At 41.9% G+C, this 24,837-nt stretch overlaps 1 protein-coding gene across 1 annotated transcript; it reads left to right on the top strand.

Annotated features, from left to right (window-relative positions):
- The first annotated feature begins 185 nt into the window (after window positions 1-185).
- On the top strand, window positions 186-11,154 carry LOC128709876 (D(2) dopamine receptor). The gene is made up of 7 exons (XM_053804912.1): window positions 186-1,287; window positions 5,595-5,819; window positions 5,939-6,137; window positions 6,237-6,470; window positions 8,057-8,345; window positions 10,674-10,897; window positions 10,968-11,154. The coding sequence occupies exons 1-7, from the start codon at window positions 186-188 to the stop codon at window positions 11,152-11,154; spliced, it is 2,460 nt and encodes an 819-aa protein (XP_053660887.1).
- Window positions 11,155-24,837: the final 13,683 nt, after the last annotated feature.

Genomic DNA, 24,837 nt, shown 5'->3' with positions numbered 1-24,837 from the left:
ATGAGTTAGGATGGATCGTCGGCAGCATTGCAGCCGGGTTTTGGCAGTGATCAGTCGCCGCACCGGTACGCGCACCCCGCTGAGCTGAGTGCAAGCGAGCGAAAATTTGTCTCGCGCGCGCCGAGAGTGTTTCTCCGTCTGTGTGCGCATTTAATCGAAGACGACAGTGTAGTGAAAATTCCACCATGGACGATGGAGACATATTTGGTTGGTGGTGTGACAATTGGAAAGCGTGGCGCTACATGGTGTCCTGTGCCAGCTACAGCAATAGTTCGTCTTCGCTCCTTTGGGGCCCCGATGTGCTGTGCCGGTTTGATGACGAAAGTGTACGAACAAGCACAACCACCGCCACGGGTGATGGTGCGGTTGAGCTACGGACAGGAAATAGTACGGCGCCGATCAGCCTTTACAAGGCAGCAACACAGTGCTATCAATCGTTTAAGTGTGCCCTGCATTCCTTGCTTTCCGGTAGTGAACGACAAACCGAGGAAGTGCGGTGGAACGATGCGTTGTACGAGTGTGCCCCCGAACCGGTATCGCCGGGCAGTTGGCAGCTACCGGCCACAGGCTGCAGTGTGACCGCCTCCCACAACATAACGCTGATCGTGCGCCAAGTATTCCAACCAGTGTCGGAACTGATCCTGAAGCTACCGAAGCTCTTACTTCAGCTGACCGAAGTCAGCTACGGTAGTTTAGAACCGATCGATTCCGATCGTATGATAGCTGGAGGTTGCTGGAACGCTTCGCAAGCTCTCTTTTACGGTGACACTGGCCGGTTGTTACAGCAACCTGACCCTGTTCCACAATCATCCCACTTATCGCGCCCCCCTACCCCTACTGTGCAGTCCCATCGGCTTGTCTGCGGCAATGCAACCGGTGCCCAGAGTTCGTTCTTCGAAAGTGACGCGTTTGAATTGGTGAGTGTGTCACTGCTCGAGCCGATCCAGTGCTGGATGAATATTGAACTGCAGAATGCACTGGTGAGCCATTCGTGGCTAAACGGTGTGGAGCATTCGGTAGCTGCTTTGGCGAGCTGGAACCAGACGCAGTTCATCGATGAGATGCCAGTCGGTGGTGATGCGGCCCAGGACCGTTACGAGTGGAGTTTCCTATTTGTTATTTTATTCATATTTGCCGGTGGGCTAGGGAACATTCTCGTCTGCCTAGCAGTGGCGCTCGATCGCAAACTGCAGAATGTCACCAACTACTTTCTGCTGTCGCTTGCCATTGCGGATCTGCTCGTCAGCTTGTTTGTGATGCCACTAGGTGCCATTCCTGGATTTTTAGGTAAGTTATGCAAGGCAACGAAGCTGTAATATGAAGAATTAATTGCTAATTTATGCATGTGTGTTGCAGATATCCAAACCTCATGTTAAATGTACAGTTGGGGTATTTTTCTTGTTTGTTTATAATTGTACCGTATTAATTGATCATTAGAACAGATCGTGTTACAAAACAACGTTGTAATAATCGGGATGTAAACAAATCCTTTTATTGCTTTTATCCTTCGCATTTCGGTGAAAAACGGGGTTCGGGTTCACGCATTCTAGATTAGGGACCACCACGCGGCAAAGAACTGCCGACGATAAAGCACTAAAACGCCAATATTATTACCGTCCGATAGATACAAATCATCATTAGTGACGGTGCGTTGCTGTACGCCGAGCAATTCGTACTCCATGTGGAGTTGGAGCGCCGGTAAATCATTGCCTGCTGCGGGTGCCTTAGACCCATTTGTCGGCATCATTTTGTCGGTCCGGCTAACCGTATCAATACGGCGCTGCCGAATTTCTATTCATGGACCATTTAGAGCGAATATCAATCAATCGTACCGTTCGCTATTCTCCCGAGATTTCGCTCCGGGACCGCCTTTACGAGGGTGTCGAACGTTCGTTATTCAAAAGGGTGACAGTTTACTTATAGCGTGTGTATAGCGGTTCAATTTCGCTTCTCCCACCATAGCGTGGCGTCGCTTTTTGTAGCAAAACCGCACTGGGAGCGAACGGTTATCGCCAAAACAAGCTATCGCCACAGTTCCCACGGTTTGTTTTGCCAGTTGCCGGCGCTCATTCATTTTTGCATTTATTGGATGAAAGGAATTGTTGGCTTTTTGTTACTCCGTATGCGGTTTGGCAAGAAATGCTACCGAATTATTTTTTGTTTGTCATTTTCGTGGTCGGCAAAACTGGCTGGATGGGCTTTGTACCGAAACTGACTGTTTTCAGCTCGGGCCACTGTTTTTGTGCAGGGTGCGCGCTATTTTCGGGCACTGGGCCACTGGTGGGTTTACATTCGTTACAAAAAACTATATCCTACATTGCACGGTGAAATGCGCATCAGAAACGTGAAAACAAACCACTGAATCTGGACACAGAGCGGAGTAACAGCAAGATGGCAAAACATTGACACAATAACCGGGGTTGTATGTGTGCGTGTGCGTTTTTCCGCATGTGACTGTATAATGAGGAAAAAATGTGAATTGAATTGTAAATCCAACCATTCGGAAAGAGGGTTCATGGCCGCCACGTCCACGGTTGCAAGCAAAGAAGCTACTTGGTGGAGGCGCCTGGTCCCGCACGTATAAGACGAAAGCGAAAACTTCCGTTTGTAGCCACAGCCAAAATGACGTTAACCGGTACGCTACACGAGATCGTTTCCCAACATAGGCTTACGACTGTGGACATCCAGATGACGGAGGTTGCGTGAGGCGTGAGTGGCAATGCTGGTCGCTACATCTGCGCACGAAAGATTTATGGCGACCAGTGGCATTTTCTCCTATGCGCCATTATTTATATCACGTTTGTTGGGATTGTGGAATCCACTCGCTTTCACTCGTACTCGAGGCTACACTGTTGCAACCGTAGCTGCACCTCCGTCCTAACTCCAGTCTAGCTTGGCGCGATTCGTTTGTGGGAAGCATATTTTGTTTTGCGCTTCGGATGGCACGCACCATAGCCCAACGGTGGCTTTACAAAGAATTCATTCCGAACCCGGCCACACTGTTACTACTCACTTTCGGTAGTGTGTCGAATAAATCTGGCACTGGTTGTAACCGGTGATGTATGTGCTAGGTTGTGGGCAAATCATCTGCTGTTGAAAAGAGCAAACATGAACCGAAACAGCCATTCGGTGCCATTAAAGATGTTTTTTCAGTTGTTCCTCTTACGTCCAGCACCGCTTGATGGTTGCGTTAGGGCAACAGGACTGCTAACAGTGAGCATGAGCATATCACATATACCAACCTACAGGAGGGTGGGGTGTGCCACAAGCTCATCTCCCGATGGTACAATTTACTATTTCAAAATTTAAACCCTGTGCGTGTGACGAATCCAGTAGGTAATACGGTTTTGACAAACTAGTGAGAACCAAAGAAAAAACCTTCAGAAAATGGCATGTATCATAAGGCACCAAACTCCCGGCTACGAGTGTACTGTTCTCATGCAGCAGAAGTATGAGCAGGAAGTTGATATAAAGTTATGTCGTTGAAACGGATTATGGGCTACATTAATCAACTCTTGCACGTTGCTTGATATGTGTGGGTTCGTCCCATTGTTACGAGTTGCCTTACATACTTGGGGCGCTGGATATGGGCGTTTGGTACACCTGGGGACAATACACAAAGAAGCACACCTGGTGTGCTTGTAGATGCAGGAAGGAGTGTGGGATAAATTTGTGAATGTGCTCCAATCTGGCCCTTTCACAGATTCGGCGATATTTATGTGGGTCAGTGCATATAAATGATTCCGATATGTTACACACAACAGTGATTTCATAGCTAGAACTATGAACTGGCCAACGGTCAATTAAAAAACTAAAAGCAACGTTATTTGTTTTGTGTGGAAATATCATACATTGACTCATAAGTGGATGAATGCGAAGAAAATTAGTCTAGAATTGTTACATTGCTGCCAACAGTAGTAATATTTTTGTGGATTACTTTTTTATACCCAAAGAATATTTTATTTGTTTCTTTTTAAGAATAGTTTTATGTGCCATACCCATGGACTGATTGTTTTCACTGTACCTTTGCTACTATCATCAAGATCAGTTACACGCCGATAACGCAATTGAATAGGCTTCATCTATCGTCAAACTCGCAAATACAAAGATCCTCTCTGTCTCTTATGACTGTTTACATGTCTGATAGGTTAATGTATTGATAATGTACATGCATTGAGCATTTAAACATTAATTTAAGACAATTTAAAGCGAATTTAATTGCCGAGCCTTAAATTGTGCAACATGACGAGGGGTAATATGAGAAGATTGCTTCGAATGCTCTGGTTGGGGATGGTTGAACGCTGGTTCATCGTTTAATAATTATTAAATGATCAATTTCAATTTCAAAATTTTTAAAGTAATTAATACACAATATTTATTAGATAAACTTCATAAATATATGTGAGAGACATCGTAATGTGCACGTACGAGAATGTCAAATGCGCGTGGTATAAATGTTTTACAGCAAAACTATTATAAAAACCGGTTGCATGAAGAGTCAAAATAAAACAGCGAAAGAGTTAACATAACCTTTCCTACATATATTCTCCTTTGCTATCAGTTCCGCATGATTCTGTCTGGTCAGGCTATTTACTAACAACTGAGGAGAGAAGCGGTCGTGATTCTTAGTAACATTTCAAAGCAATGGTTTATGGGCAATCAACGGTGAATTAGTGAGTGTATGACGCATTTAACTGATGTATTGATATTTGTTAACAAACAAATCCATAATGGTTGGAATAATGGAATAGAAAGGCTTCAATACCAGTTGCATTACGATTGTTTTTAGTTCTAACCACGAAAATGCCAGTATTTTCCACCAGACAATACAAGCAATGGTGATATCAATAGAAATTGCAAAGGTGTTAGGAAACTCATTGCAAAAATGAACATGTGGCAGTAAGAAAGCATTTCTTCATTTCTATCAACAATCTATGTATGGTAATACGTTTTAGGGTAGCAATGTCATTTAATCAATTTTTTTTAAAAGAGCACTCACTGTGTTCACTGTGTAACACTCAAACTGCTCTTACCTTGCTATCTGAACCTATCTTTCCCGAACCTATTATTAATTATTCGGCAATCCTGCAGTGGCGTGATCACGGAAGAACTCCAAAGAACCTGTTGACTCCAGCAGAGTACTTGCCAAATTATTGGTGAATGATATCGCGATGGGTTGATAATTTTTGAAGTTATGAGTAACTATATAACATCGCTTAATTATGCAGATGTATGGAGTAAAATTTATTGGTGAAAAGGCTAGTGCTATGAGTAGCTTCAACGATAAAATATAGTGATTTTGAAGTTGAGAAGCAACCATACGCCAAATAATTGTTGTGTTTTCAAACCATGCAATTATATTTCGAAAAAAGCGCAGTACATCTTCTTCAAGACCATAGCTTATAAATAAGTTCAAAAAAAACCTATGAAAGGTGAAAACTGTAATAGCTTCATATTTGCCGAAATATTGAGTATGTTTTAAATAGAATAGCACTTTTCTAGGAATTGTTAACAAACTCTGACGTATTTAAGTGTCTGAATCATGGTTTTCTTATAAGTTTTTTTTTTAATAAATCGACACTTATGTTTTCCAGGTTATTGGCCTTTTGGAGTCACGTGGTGCAACATCTACGTTACCTGTGATGTGCTGGCCTGTTCGGCGAGCATCCTGCACATGTGCTTCATTAGTCTCGGCCGTTACCTGGGGATTCGGAATCCGCTTGGCAGTCGCCATCATTCGACAAAGCGCTTGACGGGAATAAAGATTGCATTAGTATGGCTGTTGGCGATGCTAGTCTCGAGCTCGATAACCGTTCTAGGTGAGTCGTCTCCCAACGAAAATGGACGTTCATAATTGTTCTTACCCACGCAACAATCGTTCCTGCGACATTAGCACCAATCAACTACTAACGTTAGCATCCGTTCTCTTTACACGCAGGCATGATCAACCAAAACAACATCATGCCCGGCCCAAACGAATGTGTCATCAATAATCGAGCATTCTTCGTGTTCGGCTCGCTGGTAGCATTTTACATCCCCATGGTGATGATGGTCGTAACGTACGCTCTGACCGTGCAGCTCCTTCGCAAAAAGGCGCGGTTTCTCGAACAGCATCCGGAGGGCGAACTATTCCGAAGGTAAACACACAAGAGGCCAACCATCTTCAAACCCGTTGTCCCCACACCGATAACCCATTCGTGCACTTCGTTGAACCGATTACTTTTCCATCGTTACAGACTGGGAGGACGCTTGGCATCTTCCAAACACTCCAATAACTCTCAAAGTGATGGCTCCTCCACTTCTAATAAAGCGGTCGAGATGAAGAAATTCACCGTCAATAACAATAAGCAGCCGGCATTTTCGCAGCACGACTCTTCGCCACCATCTTCACTGCCGTCGGTGGCAGCGGCGCATAGTGCGCTTCCTTGGCGGTGGCATGGCGCCACTACCGGCACCAGTAAATTAGACAGGTACGTGTAGTGAGTTGCTTGATTTGTTCCTTATTTTTTTTCAATGCAATAATTACAAAATATGGTTATGAAATTGTCTTAGCAGAAACAAACATTAATTTCGTCCACGAAAACATCAAATCCTTCACTCGCTGCACTTTTCCCTACTCTACATCCAAATGATATGAAACTATCTAGTCCTAGTCTAGCTTAGTCTTAAAAAGACTCTATTTTGTAAGATATTTATAAAACAAAAATAATCAAAGTTGAATACTCGCACGAAAGGTACTCTCACATAGCCAGCTGGTATCACTTAAAAATACAATAAACAAATTTGGTGCCGTATGGCTAGTCCTTAATGGTATAAAAAATTGTAAAAACGTGTACGAATAATGTTACTATACTTATTTTCGCTATACATGTTAACATGCTCAACCATCGATGACCACACACATAGTTTAACTCAATACTGTCGAAAGAGTTGCAAACAAATCGATGATCCAATTTTGTAGCATTGGAAAGGTTGCACCAGTTCATTATCATAAGATAGTTTTCCTTTAAGTCGCATGATATGAAGTTGTGCAAGCTAACCAGTACATGAATACTCAATTTATCAAACCAAACAATACCATGCTGGCAGCGCCAAGATACCACAGATGCAATTCGCCTGCACCAAACAGTTGTGTCCCATCCGTTTTATGAGACTTTTACAAAGTACGCACAGACGGCTGAGCGGTTGGGTGGTTCAATAATTTCACCGTATCCACCGGGCTAGTGTGAAAGGTCGCAGATGGCAGACCGCGTCCACCACGTGGCGCCAACTCAAGGAGAACCATCATCCATCCGTTTGACACTCACATCATCCCTGCTACATTCAAGTGTAGTGGACATTCGGTTTTGTATTTTTTCCTTGCATTGTCCACCGTCAGAATAGTGGTGGCATTTCGTGCCGAGACTGTGCGGGTAGATCGTTCTATCGTCTGTCGCTCAACTATTTGGTTTAACATTCTATCGGTTGGATGGATTTCTGTTTCGTTCTTCTCATCCTGCCGTGTCACTACTGTTGGTTCTTGATTTTTCACATAAAAATACATACCTAAAAATACAGACAATGTAAAAATCTAGGATTTTCCTTTATCTGGGTCATTTGTATAAGAGTTTTATTTTTTTTTGTCATAGGATGGATTCAAAATGAAATCTCGCAAAATTCCCTTTCAATAGCATAATCGCCCTTTTGGAAGAGGTGTGTTACATGATCATCTGCTTTGCAAAGTTGCAAATCGTTTAAATCCGTTCAGTTATGGAAAAAGTTTTCGATTATGAAAACATCCAATTCATTCCGCTCCCTTCGTTCTATTGTTTTATCATAACCCGTAAAAAGTAAAAAAAAACTTGTACCTCAAACACAAAATCTCATTTCTAGCTCATAAGCTTACCATAGCTGTCAGCGAGGACTTTACTGGCCCTTGAAAATTTACGACCTTTTTCTTCCCATTTACTACCTTTTGTAGTCCGTTAATTACGTCAACTCTCACTCAATTATGCATTTTTCTTGCTCATTTTTTCCATTCTTGCTGTTTTCATACTGGCTTCCGGCCTGCTGATAGAATGAGCTCAATCAAAGGCAGCATCTCGCATCCGCACCTTGGTTACAGTAACGGCGGAAACCGCACGATCACTGGCGGTGGCAAACGCTCCCGGACCGTCTGTGACCAGGGCACCCAAACGCCGGACAGCATCGAGCGTGAAACGAGGCGCCAAAAATTCTGCTCCTTCCGGATACACCTCAACAGCGTCCCGACGCCAGCGATAAATTTCAATTTGAAGTTTCTTGGCAGCAAAAAGCGCACCAACTTATCGGCGAACGCGGTCGCTACGGAGCAGAAGGCCACCAAGGTACGGTACGGTATGCGGTATCCTGTGGGTGGGTGAGCGATGGAGTGGGCACGAAAGGACGGCGAGGTGGTGGGAGTGATGGAGTAGACCGTGAGAATCAAAACACCTTTACATTGGCGCGGCCCTAGAGAAGGACGGGCGATGTTCTAGGTGCTAAATGAATTTAACACTACTGTGCATAATTGGTTGATTGTAACTCGCTCGGGACGAACAGATTTTTGTAAAGTAAAAAAGCGCGCTGGCATCATTTTGGCCCTCCATCTTGCCAATTTGCAGTTGGGAAAATTTCATTACAACAGTACTTTATGCACAACTGCTAAGTGATCATCATAGATTCGTCATTCTGCATTTTCCAACACGATCGTAGTGTGATGCTATAAAAGTTGCACGCTGCACTGGAAAAACTCCTACGATAAAAATTAAATTAGTTGTGGCCAAAGTAGGTAAGCGAGAAAGGTCCTCTGTCAAAGCAACCAATCCACAAAATGGCTTGTTTATCTAGTGCTAGCGTGATTCGTTTTTCTGACATTTGAAACTGGAAACTGTGCCACTCGTGGGATTGAATATTTAAACATGCGACATCAACTCTGTGGCAAGTGTTCACCAACGTATTATCTTACCAAGCATCGCCACAAGTTGTGAAGCAGTACGATCTTTGCCAGACATTTTCATTTGCTTATCCCGTGACTTGACAACAAGTCCTCGGGGCCAGTTGATACAAGGTGTGAAATGAAAATTCCGAAGGAGAAAAATAAGGAATCTTTCCCGCCGGACATTGGGAACTAAATTGGATGGGCAAAGAAACACGTAATGAAAGTGGACAGTTGCGCGTCGACATTTAGGCTTACTCGTAGAAAAGTCGGAATGGAAGAAGAAAATCACATCCCCTAATGCGCTGTGCGCCTTCATTTCCGTTTCGGAGCAGTCAAATCAAGTTTTGTTCCATAAATTTGCGCGCTGGTACATTTGTTATTTTTATTTTATTTAGACGACAAATCTTCAATTGCAGAGAAATCAAAAGGCTTTGAAGCGATGGTTGAAAAAAAAAGTTAGTTTGTCAAATCCATGGTCTTGAAAATAAATGTTTTTCAACATTTTTTATTTAGCTATATTTAGTAATATAGTTGTGCAGGGTGAATAGATGTTGGTTGGGTTATTATTTTTTTTTTTTTAATACTTAAACTATTTAATTTTGGGCCAGCAAGCGTGAAGAACCACTCGAACAGTCATTCATTCACGATGGCACTGTTCCAAATATTTCCTGCCGGGCTAGAGAAAAATAATATGATTTGCGATATTTGATATTCTGAACAGTATTTAGCGCTATGCACCAGTCCAGAGGAAACTTTTCCCTGTGCCGAAGGTACGGTGAGCGCATAAAATTAGTCAAGTGGATTGCTTTTTTATGTCTTTTATGCACCATCCACCATTTGTAAGTAGCGTGTAGAGTATGCTACGATGCAAACAAATGCGATACAGAAACTGTTTTTGTGTACCATTTGCTCACTCTAGCTTAGATAAGTCAAGTTTCTTGATTGTCAATATTATGCTCTGTTGATACTGCATGCCCAAGTTTTGGGGCGCAAGCATGGCTTTGATCTTTACACTGTGACCCTGGTTACTCTGAGATTCGTACAACGATCCAAGTGTGTGCCCTGTACTTAAACACTGTTCAAACAATTAGTCCAACAGTGTAAGAATACTACATATACGCCCAAACGCGTTAAAAAGGAAGGTTTCTTTGCCTTTCGTTGAAATTTTCCTTCTCTGACAACACACGATTTGACAGGGTGGAAAGCACCGGGAGCTTGTGTGAAAATTAGGAAGTAATTTAAAAGTTTTGCATTACATACAAAGCGAAATCATATCATGGACTATGATTCGGTCGAGCTAAGTGCGGAAGTGAGAGGCAAGGAAGTTTTCTAAAGAGCAATAAAAGCGTGTTACAAACTTCACGCTGCTAAAGTTGGCGGAAAACAAAGTCCTGCGGCGGATATATTATGCCGACCTTACCATGTCGTTGCTTATCTAGCACGATAAATTGCACACAATGGTTTGTTGGGTGACATCATGGGGGCTGTACCGTTCAGTTTGATACGACACCGATTTTAATGCAATACGTTCTAATCGACGTAATAAGTGTCTAATTAACGACGTTTATTGCTCCGTTCCTTTTCTAAGCGTGGTAAAGTGTGGTAAAGGTATTTGAAATGAAATGGTTTAAATTTACATTAATAACAAATCACTGCGTTATTGTTCGCACTTGGGTTGCGTTCAGACATGCACGCATAAATCGGATCACTAATGAATTTTCCTTTTCTATTTCAGGTTTTAGGTTTAGTATTTTTCACATTCGTATTTTGCTGGGCCCCGTTCTTTATTCTAAACATTATATTCGCCGCGTGCCCAGGGGCAAAGGTTCCGGAGAGGATTGTCAGCATATGTCTCTGGTTAGGTTATGTTTCGTCGACGATAAATCCTATTATTTACACGATCTTCAACAAAACGTTCCGGGCGGCGTTTATTCGTCTGCTGCGCTGCAGATGCGAACGGTGCGTATGGACGTCCACGACTGCGTGAATGTTGTTTAATTAACTGATGCATTTTTTCTTTGCATTGTAGCTCTGGACGACCACCAAGATATCGATCGGTTACGGATAGCCGCGGTGCGATTAGTCTCTGCACACCGTCAGCCTTACCGTTAGCCATATCACTGCAAGGATCATCACTACTCACTCCTTCTACTACGCAGGCCACTCCGCTAAGCGACTTTCGCGGAAGTTACGAAATCACGGACGACGATTGTTGAACAAGATGGGGTAGATCCGTATGGTCCTTTTTAAATTTGTTCCAAATGTTTGGAATCACCGGCTTGCTGCTCGAACACATGTAGCCTGTAGTTCAGTATGTAGTCAAATGTACAAACAACCACATCTGGCAGTCGGCAGTTTCACTCTTCCCTATCACCCCCTTCCATAAACACCCGTCCTAGAACGTACAAATAAGTTCACTGATCCTACCGATGGCAGTTGAATAGCAATCATTTTAAATACTTAAAAATGTACTAGCACCTAACTGTTACGGAACTCCACCAAATAAGGCTTATCGGCAAGAGAAATAAGAAAATGACAGTATTTTGTAAGGCAATTAGCGTTGTTTCAACTGTGCACAACCCTAAATGTGATTTTATATATAAACAACGTAAACATTAGTTTAGCCGTTGGGTTCCTACCTTTAATACAATGCATCCGAACATAAAATAAATAGACAATAGAAAAATTTATCAGTACATTATGGTCAAAGGTTTAACGAGACTGCAACGAGGACTTGAGCGTGAATGTTCCAACAGGGCCCGGTTCTGGCTCAAAAAGCTTAAAGAGAAAATCCACCAAAGATAGCAAACTGATCGGACGATTACAGGGATCGTAACCGCGTTTGGAAAGATCCTGGCGCATTTTTATGTGCTAGGGAAGTAACCTAGCGCAAAGCTGCTGCAGAATAGATGGATGATCACGCGATGCTTGTTGCTGATACTATTCCATTCCATGATATTCGATTGATATTTCATTAAACCACAAGCTTTTAAAATTGTTGTCCGTTCGCAGCCAAGCTGCAGGTTTACTGGTGGTGAATAGCAGAATTGTCTGAACGATGAACAATAAAATGTGTTTCCTTCAAACGTGATAAGCCAGCACTCAGTGTAGCTTAGTTAGCTAAGTTTCTCTGATATATCTACCAAAACGGTCACCAGCAGTGATCAATATTTGCCCAATCGTGATTAAGGGAGGCCAATTTACAGCAACTTTTGGAGAATCTTTATGATTTCTCGAAAGAATATAACTTTTCATGCGTTGGCTAAGGCTATAGAACAAAGATCTTTTATTCAAATTGATTCTATCCGGACAGATATCTGGCCATCCATTGTTCAAATTACTACTTCGAACAATACCATTATTGTGGTATTATTGATTTTATTTCGATATGTGGATGCCATTCACGTTGTCAACGCCGTCTGTAATGAATTTTGTATAATTGTTACAAGGCATTTTCTTTTTATTCATTGTGTGAACAAAGTTATGCACATGTGTGAGTGTTGAGTTGCATACATCGAAGCAAGTTGTAATACATTTACTTGTACAATCACCTTTATCTATTCCATTTTAACCTGCGAAAAATCCTAAAGTGGTTCTAACTTTCGTATTTCTTGTGAAAACCCCTGTACATTCCTAGCGTCTTTGCCATTGCAGGTTTCACAGCAAAGCACAAGCTTTTGTGCTTTTCAATGAAATATTTCACACGGCAGCGTGGAAACTTTCACTTACCGCTCACCAGGCTGCTCCATTGTACTTGTTTGTTTAAAATTCAAATGAACTGTGTTGCATCGCTAAGTGAATTTCCCCTCTCTAAATGAACACAACGGTCGCGACTTCGTCCGATGAATTGACGAACATTACCGAAGCAAGAGCGTGCGAACTTTTGCAGCACCCTGAGTTGAAACTTGTGTACGAATTTTAAACCAGGAAACCATCAGCATTGCAAGGATTCAACCAATTTCCGCATATTTCTTCGTTTACTTTGCAGATGGTGATTTTTTTTTGTTTTCTGATGAAATACATAGCAAAAACTGTGTTTAATGAGCGATTTATTGATTTTCTTTTTATTGCAACCAAACGTTTCACGCAGTTTATTTTTTATTAATCAATATTTAACGTACAAAATCAATATTCTTCATTTTTCCATCACAATACGGCTTCTTGCAAAACTATGTTTTGTGAAAAGAACCAATTTCATCCATTTCCGAATGTTAATCTAATGAGTTGGAATGATTTGAATCGTTTAGTGTGAAACGTACCTGGCTATGTAATGTGTGAGGACATGTCATTAATAAATGTGAAATGATAACCTTTACAACTATCTGTATAAATGCCGATAGAAATACGGATAAAACGAGCAAAACATAATGTATTCGATCTATTAACTTGTTACTATTTGAAATACTGTTGGAATCAAATCTTCACAATGGGGTCGATCTCTCAACCAATATTATTACTTTTGGAGAGTGGATTTCATTCCATACCTCCTCTATCAAATATTCACTTCTTTTCGAAGATCGTATCACAGGCCACACATGTATTGAGGCTGTTTAGCCTTAAAGTGCTACACACTGTTCACTACCGCTCGCAACCTGTCAGCCAGCAAGGGCACTACATCAGCCAGCACTTAACCATCCATCACGTCCATGCAATAACCGTCTCACGTGAGTATAATGCAACATTACAGTCACTTAATGCTGCGTTAAAAAATAATTTTCTCGAAAACAAAAACGCAAAATTTTCTTCGCAATGTGCGGTACACTATGGGGCAAGGTGCGGTGTGGTTTTATTTCCATTTCCAGAAATGGATCCATCCCATAGCCTGCTCGAACCGGTTAAAGTAGATTTGGAAGCGCACCTGTAAAAAATATCACCACCCTTTTCCCGATACATTTCGTAATGGTTCGTTAATGCTGTGCGCTTCTCTGCACCACGATCAAATGCTTCGTGAATGTCCAATGTGTTTGAGTAACGAGAATTTGGTATCCCTTTCGAGAAACAGATTCGAACGATACCTGATAAGAATATTAATTAAGACAGGTTCGTCCCTGTGCGTTTGGACGCGAACCACACTCGGTTAGGATGGGGTTTCCATACGTAACCGACCCGTTAGATGTTAGCATTAACGACCGGAGACCTGTTGGATCGTTTTCGAAGGAAACACGGTATCCAACTGCTCTTTTTTGTTACCATCCCGCACACTATCCACGGTCTGTTATCGCCGTGCACCTCACCAACTTGGCAAACAACAGCCGTTTCGCTATTTTCTCCGGCAGTCCCGAACCGCATCTTCCGCGCTGCTCGCAAATTATCTCATACGCATTCACCACACAAACGGATGGCCCGCTCGGGTTTCCGGAAAATCCCGCGCAGGCCGTACGGTTTCGAGAGCGTCCCAAACTGGGCCATACGGACGTGTTCGGTAGTCCCGGCGGACAACCATCGGAGGTGGGAGCATCGAGACCCGTTCGGGTTTCGGCTTCGGCGAGCCGTTCGGGTGGTGTGGCCATTTCGGAAAGGGTACGGCAACCATAGCAGCACGATGCCAGCCCTGTGTACGTCACGGATGAACACTTTCACTGCTACAGCCCGAAACTGGGCCCGAGTAGCGAGTTGTTGCCCGCAGGTACGCGCTACTTTGACACTGACAGGATCCGACAGTGGGGAACGGCGCACGAAAGTTACGCTCAACGAAAGTTTATGGTACGGAGATCGTAAAGTTTTCCACCAACACAAACACACATACATACACACACACGCACAACTACTAACAGGGCAGCTGCCCACGGGACAGCTTCCGACACGTTATCACACGATAACGCGCCTCTATCAAGGACCCTGGTGCCAACCGGCAAACTTCTCATCATTTTGTTGTATTCTCTTTTCGTTCATTCGTTGCCCACTTTGCCCACTCGGTGCTCGAGTCCTTCGAAACCTTTGCCCCACAGCTGCAATCAGTCTCGAAGGGAGCAACCGTGCCACCACCGCTTCCCCATGCCTTCCACTCGCGGGGGACTCTCCCAAAGCGAAGCCACGCAACAGCTATCCGTTGGGGAAAAGTTTTTCCTTAAATGTATTTCCCTATATGACACGCTTCCTCTCCCCGGACCACGGCACGAAGGAGACCGCCAACACAGCGCAGATCAGTCATCAATTTTCCATTTCAAGTGGGACCGCATCGCCGTCAGGCAGCGGAAGATAGATATTGAATATCGAATGCGTCAAAATGACGTACTTGATAGTACCGCGAGGACGTGTCCCTCGACCACCCGGTCCTATCACCGCCGGGAAATGGTACGAAACAGCGGAAGCATAAGGGTTAGAACACCGCCTTCGACACCACCTCCGCGCTGTCGGTCCCTTGCGTTTTTGTATGTTTTAGCCAAACGAGCGGAAAGCGATTGGCATGCTTGTTTGAAGTGTCCTCTCCATTGCTACCCAACCCGGCATCTGTTTGCGCAGCGAACGTGTGTTTGTGCTTCGTTTGTTTAAGGCAACACACATTGATCCGAGAACATCATAAATCTGAGCATTGGCAAATTGTTCGCTAAAGAGTACGGGCGTCCAGGGCTGCACGGGAAACTGCGGTTTCGGCTGTTCACGAGCCATCTACCCATTTGGGCGGAATAGTGTATCGCTGATACCTGATACACAAAATCATCCCACCTCGGACCATCACGGGACTCGCTTCACCAGTGAGGCTAAACCTGGGCAGACTTCCTGGTCTCATTAATTATTGCACATATCGTCCGTTTTCGATGAATCAAGCAAATTTCAGTCGGCAAACCTTATTCAATCTATGCCTCATGCGTAACCTCGTTTTCTGGCAAAGGATTCGGTAGGCGTTTACTGCCGCGTCAGTTGACGCGAGCCGCTTAAATATTTGAATCAATTATTATCAATTATGACACTGCATTTGCACAACTTTCTAACCGTCTCGGTCGCTCAGCTGGTTGTTAGATACCGCTGGGTGAAGCGAAAGTAATATTATCTGCCATAGCTACAACAAGCAAAAGAGCTTCCTATTATCCTCAATTCGATGTCCGCAGTTATATAGTATACCAGATACCTCAAGGGAACATATTTTACAATAACGATGCAACCGGGATAGATTATGTTCATTCGCGTTTGAGTTATGGAATTTAAATTTGATAAAATCGTATCGCTAACAAAATTTCGTGCATGCGAACAAGTACTAAATATCACACACACTGGCCAAGAAAAGTGACAAAATAATTATAAAAATAATGATAATACTCACGACAATATGTATGTATAAAATACATACATATTACTTATACAATATGTATAAAATAAATATTCGCTTCCGTGGATAGTTTAAAATACAGTTCAGTATAGATTTTCTGTTTAGTTTGGCATACTAGATCATATATTTTTCGACCTTAAACCAAACTGACTTGGAAACAATGTTGTAACATGCCAAACAGTTTAAAACGGATGTGAACAAAAATTTCATCCCAACAACCGCTTTTCAATTCGTTATAACTGCGTTATTTTTTTGAGTAAGTTATTACAGTGACAATTAAAAACAAAAACAACACACTCGTTATACCAGCTCGTAATATTTTTAAATTCTTCATAATTTGATTCTTCTGAGCATACCAAATTACAACACACAAAAATGTAATAATCTGAACTATAATAAAAATAAACGAAATGGAGACGCCCAGTAGTTGAGAAAGCGTATTAACTTAAGCATGAAGGATCCCTAGCATAAATGTATCATCAGTGGTGCTAGTACCAATAGTGTTAGTGGTGACCATACTTACGACGAACTAAAGGCAATAAAGACATTTATAGTAATAGAAAATGTTCTATGGTCTACGTATCGTTTAAAACATAGATGGCCTAATTCTGTGTTATAATGGCTAAAATATTCAACTTATTCAATCAGACTGCAACTTCATTCAGGATTTCTTAAGATTTTCATTTTTCAATTGATACAAAAAATAGCACCGCTAGTGGTACACGTCACCACCACAATAGGAACCATGCAGTGCAGTTGATTCGCAGTATACCGCGTTACGTGCCTCTGTTGTTTGTGGTTGCCTTTTGATCAGGAGCAATTAATTACTTGCTTGTTAAAAAATCCCGAAACAGCAATTAAATATAATTGTAACTTGTACTGCTAGTCGAAGCATACATTTAATTACTACGCGAAGAAGAGGCGTGAACAGAACCTACCAAACGTATTAAATCGTTTTGTTTTGTTTTGTGTGAATATTACTCAATCTTATGCGCATTCTGTGGCTGCAGCTTATCAATTATTGCTGCACGTCATAATTATAAAACAACAGCAAACCGTTCTGAAAACGGGGGTTTTGTCAAACCATTCAAGAACAATCTACCGGAAAAACTCTATATATCTCTCGGGGGTCTCTGGATATTGTGTGTATATCATTGTACGTATACATACATTTTGCGCTGAAAATAATCAACCATACACCAGCTAAATAACCTAGCGCACAAACTATTAAGACAAAGTTTCTAAATAAAAAACAGCACACAGGTTGTGTGCAACATTTTGGCATTATGTAGAAGTTATTCTAACATGCAAACAGTGCGGGAAAACCGGCAGTAAACTTTCACCCATTGCCGTGTGCGGTGCTATGCTGTCCAGTTTTCCCACAGCATAAATCAACAACGCCAGCTGTTCCACACCAACAATTTTCAATTTCATTCACCAATTATGGTTGTTTTTAAAACCCATTATTACCGGTGATCCATCAGAATTTTTCTTCCCGGCCGCCATGGCCAGTACGGTACAGCATAAAGCAAAATAGCTGCTGTTTCACGATACAGCCCAAAAAAAAAAGCATGCTTCATTCCCAGCGCGCCCGCTATGCCGAACGTTGGGTTTTGTAAAAAAGAAGGTCCAAAAGAAGATAAATAACACTGCCAGCTTACGGTGGGCCAGCGCAAAACAGCAGCAAAAAATACAAACAAACGCCCTGCATGAAACGAAACAGTTGAGCTCGCTCAACACACCACCTTGGCCGGGCCACTCGTCCCATTCAATCGAAACGATGCTTTCAATCCGGCACAAATACACACAAATGCGCACACATTTTGTTTCCCTGTGCCCAGCATGTATCGTGATACCCGTGCCTGATGATAGAAGACTCCCTTCGCTGTACGTCCGGTGTACGTCGATCAAGATAGTAAGTAATGGCTCTAGAAAACGGAGTCGTCAATCACAATATCTTTTCCAAGCTTAATTGAATCAAACTGCTGGAAAGGTTTCGCTCCTTTGCTTTCCACAATTTTTGAAACGCTCGAAAGCAACGGTGGCTACGATGCCGCGCAGCAAACGCAAAGCAAACAAAACAAAACACGAGCAATCACGACTGTTCGTGTCTCTCATTATCGGAAAGTGAAAATCAAATTTCAACGCACATAATAAAACGCATCAGGACACATAATGTAATGCCGCCTTGATTCTACCGATCATCGTAAGGAATGCTGAGCCTGTCGTACCGTGGGTCCATTGTTTGGCAAGCACCACGAACCTTGGCAACACTCATCTTATGATTGACCGAGTTTTCCAATTCATTTCAGTGGACTTTCACAATGAGCCACAAGTTATGCTCGTTAGCTCATGTAGGTTCGTTTGGTTGAAACGAGCTTCTTCAGGGTATCGCAACCGTTCATCAACAATTTTTTGTTCTCAATCCACCGCATGCCTGAGGCATCTGGGAACACACGGGCATACAACTTGCTGCTTTGGAATCATAAGCAACCGCATGCGAAGCAATTTGGAATAAAAATAATCACATGAGAACGCCTGAGGCACTGAAGGGAGTAATACACTCTGCATGTATGAAAAACCGTTTCGATTTGGCTGTTTACGAACTGTTTAATTCTATGGAGTATCCATTGTATCGTTAACTCATCTGTTCATGGATCTTTTTGACAAAATGTTACAGGCTGAAAAGCAAAGCTTTGTGTTCACTTCACTGTTAGCGGCCGGTAGTGTTGTCCAACGTAAGCCTCAACATATTTCTTTTGTAGTTACATACTGTTGTCATACATTTAAAATTATTTTTATAACAAATTTCAAAAATCGTATTTTTTTTTGTATTTAAACTGGCAGAGTATACTACCTCCTTAAACCAGGTAAGCGAATAATGAATCATAGCACCGTACATGATCGCTTCCGGTATGAAATGCAACAGCATACAGCTAACAAAATACAAATTACCCGTGCCGTTCGGATTGCCGTCTACCTTCTGCTAAGGATTAACGACGAACGGGCAGAAAACCACAAAGCCGAGAAAACTTAAGTTCGAAGACCACATCGTACCACATGACGCTTACGTCCACTATCCGACCGTCGCTTGCCTCATTTCCTCGAGCATCCTCAGAACGTAGTAAATAGTCACATCTATGATCCATTAACCATAGCACATGCTAGTACGCTCACAGGAAACATGTGCGCTATTAATGAAAACCTTGCACCTATACGAATTGTTTGAACAAGCTGGACAAGCTTCGGAAACGAAGTGAAGAAGCGAAAGCCGAATTTTAATCCAAGTGCTGTACGTGCTAGACTACCAAAGACACACATCTGGCGATCAAATTTCAGTCCGGCAAGATCCAAATCGCCATGTAATCCTTGGTGTTGCTATGGTTCTACAGTATGCAGCCCCTAATGCTGTGTACGGGGAATGATTGAATGATGCGGATAGAAATCTTGGAAAGCACACAGTACAAAGTGGTCCTAGCCGGTATCCGGCTAGGAAAGGCAGGCGCACACGTAAGAGTGTTGTTCTGAATTAGCAGAATGTAATAAAGAGGAAAGGAACGTTTAGCTGTTGTTGGAATGTTGAATCAAATAAACTAAACGAACGCTAACACGAGCACACACACACTCAACTCGCACAGCCTTGTGCAGCATGTTTTGGTCTACCCAAAGCTCCACGATGTTCCAAACACCGTTGCTACTAACGAAAACTGGTGTTATTGCATTCCTTGGCTTATTGTGCGGCATTCTTCATTCAGTGGGTGGGAAAATAGACCACTGAACAATTCTTCGAGGAAGCACGAAGGAGCAGTGGAAATTTTGTTGTCTACTTCGTTCTGCAGTATATCTACTCCTCCAGTCGCCGTAGTAGAGATGATCAGCATGAAGTTAAAATGCAGTAGGTGTTACTTTGTATGTGTTTTGGATCATGTGATGCTTTTGCGGCAATGCTATTTTCTGCCAAACGTTTACCATTAGTTATATGCTTTAATCCACGTGTTGGTTGAGTAAAGAGGTTAATCTATTTACAATCACGCTTACTTACATGTGATCTTTTCAATGTACTAGATCCGTTTTTCCATGTTGTCTCCTTCTAAGTAACTACTTTATGAACATAACTCTTAAGAAATTCCAACAAAATTTGTTCCTTGCCGAAAAGTTCTCACTAAGCACGTTCTACTGTTTTCAACGTAAGCTGTGATATGATTTGAGAAAATTTAATTTAGTAACACCTTGACTTCCTTCCCTTAACTTAATTTAATCTTTAAATATGGCGTATTTTTGAAACAATACAATACAATAAATTATCACCTATTTAAAATATGTGTTTGCATACAAATGTCCTTTGAGAGTTGAAACAGATGAATAAGATTTTAGCTTGAATTCGTCAGAAGGATTTTTTTTTAAATTCGAGTAATTTAACATACGAGTAGGGTAATATACATCGTATGTCGAGGTACCTCGACCACTGTATGTATAAACTGGTTTTATCAATGGGACACCCTCAATGGCTAGCGAAAATGTAAAAAGTAACTGTTGGAAGATGGATGAATTGTAAAAAATACATTTTATATGTTTTTGTTTTGTTTTTTGGCAGTTAAAAAGAATTGTTTAATTCAATTTGTCCTGAATAATTAAACATTTAGTTTATTATTATTTGTAAAATTTTGACAAAACTGGTTGTGATATGTTTATTCCCTAGAAGTAAACGTCTAGTCCCAGCAAAGTCGAATTCGAAGCATCGCAAACAAAAGAGACTCAGTTCGCCATAACACGTGCTGATTCGAACGGACCGGAACGATCGTTCTTTTAACAGTTATAATTTTTCTTTTCCTTCTATTACATAACCACTAAAATTATGTCCAACAATTAACAACACCCAATGTGCCTGGCCAACATTACGCGTACTTTGCGATAGCTCGAAACGGCGTTTTTTTGCTTCCACTGGATGCAAATAACGGTGGAATCTACTCTCAAACGTGTACCGTTGAATTATGTCAACATCGTACTGATATAAATTATTAAAACTGACATTTCACGTAAACCAGGCCCCAGCTTGCACACGGACGTTAATGCGTCTGCTGTGTTCGTCCTTCAACTGTGTGTTGCTCCAGCGCACCGAAGTTCCATCTTCAGCAGGAGATTTGTAAATGCCAACACATACGCGTCCCGGAATACGTGATGCTCGGCAGAACGTGTACAAATCAACAACCACAAGGAAAAGCAACATTAGTTTACTTGCATCTAGTATTGGTGTGTAATGTTGGCCAACGCTTTCTTTCTTGTTTGTGTTCCGTTTTTGTATTGCAACCAGAACAAATATGCTGTGAAAACGATACTAAAATTAATCATAAAGCATCATCAGGTGAAAGGTTTGCTTGCTGGTATGCCTGTGGGCGTTGATAAGCACCTTGTTGGGCTTTTTCCAAACAAGACACTAATAAATTGTAGCAAAGATGAGAAATATGCTGATGTCCGCTTGCATTCTCTTGCCCAGCCTACCACTCTACCACCGAACGACGCGGCGTAACTTTAAGAAAAAGCATCCGATAGCGCGTGAGAACATAAAGAGCATGTCGCTTAGAGCGAATGATAAATCAATTAAACCGTTTTTGATTACCTTTGTTCTGACTTTTTCAAGACAATTAGCCTTGCCCCGGTAGTCTACCGGTCGAGCAGGAAACCCATTTCGTGCCCTTCTTGATTCCACGTGCCGGTACACCTCCGAAAAGCCAAGAGCTACGAGCAAAAAAGGACACGACCTCACTCGGAGGCATACAACGTTGTATGCTGCGCGTCTCCCAGCCTAGTCCCATCTGACATCGTTACGCAATTAGTCGCAAAAGCGTAAACGCTGCCGGTGGGAAATTGTGATTTCATGAGTTTCCAAATGGAACACTCCTCCGCGTACAGTAAGTGGAGAGCGATGGTGCCTTATCACTTCGTCGCCCGGGTATGCGTATGGGTGGTGCGTAATGGTGGTCGGGTTCAATCGGAAATTTTAAGTCATTTTCTTCCGTCGTTTAGTTACCGCACCGCGCTTCAAGCGGCAATCACGTAATGCCGCGCGGCCAACGCAACGTCTGTTTCAATTATTCCCTAAACGAGCGGGCAAAAGTTAGTGGCGACCATTTGCCGGATTTGGGATTTACAATTCGATCAGTCAGAAGGGTTGTCACTTTTTTTATTCTTCGTTCTGTTACATTGTGTGGGCAATTTAAATGTTTCAAATTTGGATCGCTTTTCTTTAAGCATTGGTTCATCATCAGGATTAGATATCGCATTTGTTGTCTTTGGTATAGAACGTGCAACATTATAATTTGTTTTTGTATAATTTGGTACGGCAAGTTGAAATTCAGCCACAGATCATGTCGAGAATGAAGATGAGGTGATATTTATAAAGTAGATATTTAATTGGTAACTAAACCGATTTTATCCTGCAAGACTTTAAGCTGAACTTTAAGTTAATTTATATTCCTTATAATAATATGTATATTCCTTATCAGCCAAGTATGGAATTAAATATATTAATATACAAACTACATAAGTTATAGATTCGTCAAACAACTTTGAAAGTAATTGATTTGAATGTTATCTTTAATTAATATTATTCCCCAATTAGTTGTACATACTTATTATTCTGATCCAGTTCTGATCTACTGATTCACACAATTATTGATGGCAGTGATCGCATTCAGAAGTGCACGTTGTTTAAAACTTTACGGATTTTAGAATGAACCAGAAGTCAATAAAACCGAAAAGACGCGTAAAAAGATGTAGCAATGGACACTTTCAACAATGACATTGGTCATTGATAATGACCGACATCACATGATGATGGATGCAAAACTCTTAGGGCCCTTTGCAACCACCAAGGGTTTGCGCCAAGGAGATGAACAAGCTTGTGTATTCTCCAATCAAGCGCTAGAGATTGGTATGCACGATTTGGCGGTGGAAACTTCTTCAATGAGTCAATCCACATCCCGGCGTATGCAGATGGCATAAACATCATTGGTTTACGGTTCTTGTACATAGTGGATGCATGAGGAAAAGCTCAAGTTGGAGACTAACGAGACAAAACCAAATTGATGGTGGCACCACAATCTGAGTTGGAACTGTATGGATCTATTATAGTTCCAGTATTCATATACCCTGCTGAGACATCTGAGTCTTCCAAAACTAATGATATCATCTTAAACGTGTTCATTAGGAAGATTCTCAGAAGGAATGCTCAGAAGACGTATGTGTATGTGGACAATAAAGAAGCCGCTACAATGATGAACTCTATGAGCTGGTGGACTAACACACTGTCGTACAGCGGATTAGACTCACCAGGCTACGGTGGGGAGATCAAGCGTAGTAGGCCCCAATTCAGATTGAGTGGTGGCGTTGATGCGTCCGAAAGGCCGGAATTGGTTGTTGACGGCGCTCAACTGTGAGGGATTTAGAGGACCCCTGCAGAAATACAAGACCGCGAAGCGAGTGCTGTTGCGTTGCAAAAGTGCCAGTTCAAAAAATTACAAACCAAAACTCGTGTTACTTACATTTAATGTCCATTTAATTTATTAATTTTAATAATGTGTTACATTTAATAGAACTCAACATTATCAACTCATTATGATCTTAGGTATCTGGAAGGACGTAGCAGACTTCAAGGTAACTTCAAGGATCCTGGAATTGCTTGAACAAAATGTTTGCGCAGTTTCAACTCCCTTATTCATGATAGGACTTCTGATAGGACAGACCGATTTTGGAGTAATGTTTACTTCGATGGTTATCCACTGTGAGTTATGCACATTGGACGTATTGAGCAGGCCATCAGCAGTCGTTCGCCATGTTGGTAGTACACTAACCCCGCGCTCTTCCGTCGTTGTCTCCATCTGAGTCCAGGTGTTAGTTGCTTGATCGGATTCTCTGAAAGTCCAATTCCAGACCAGACTCAGTACTGCTGTTACCGCTCGGCAAGTCGAAAAGACTCTCTTGTATGAGCAATGAATCATTTTAATTTATTGTCCTATACATTTGATTTTAACCTATGATTGCGAAGTCAATCGGGCGATTATCTTGACTACCCTAATTTACAGCACTCGCACCACATCAAATCCCCAATCACAGAACCCAACATTTTCTTTTTAATGAATGTAAACATTTTCTTTATTCTTTCGTTGCAGATGAATGAGCATACCTACTTTTAGTTGCTGCGTTAAGATTTCGAATCCAATAATAACTGTATAGTCTTCCCGATAGTATACTTAATCCCGAGACAGTTGGTTATTGATACGAACGCAAAGCGACACATCGGACGATGCCCATTTCATTGTCGTTAGCGGTAATCGATATGGTATGACCTGATGTGGAGATATCATTTATCACCATTGCACTAATTACATTACCACACCACCACAACGGACTGCTAGGCCATAGAATCGAGAGAAAAAAAACCCCTTTTCACCCTGTATATAATTAATTGAAAGAATTTCACCATATTAGGAACCATGTTAGCAACAAGGCGGCACACTTGCAAACGCTCCCAGCGCAGTGAAAGATACCCAAAAATTTACCCAACTTCTAGTTACTCAGGAAAAAAATGAAGTGTACGACGAAGAAAAAAAAATACAAATTCAAACAACGGCAA

This window comes from Anopheles marshallii, chromosome 2, assembly GCF_943734725.1.
Source record: "Anopheles marshallii chromosome 2, idAnoMarsDA_429_01, whole genome shotgun sequence".
Taxonomy (NCBI): domain Eukaryota; kingdom Metazoa; phylum Arthropoda; class Insecta; order Diptera; family Culicidae; genus Anopheles; species Anopheles marshallii.
This window is presented reverse-complemented; position numbering and strand designations above follow the sequence as displayed.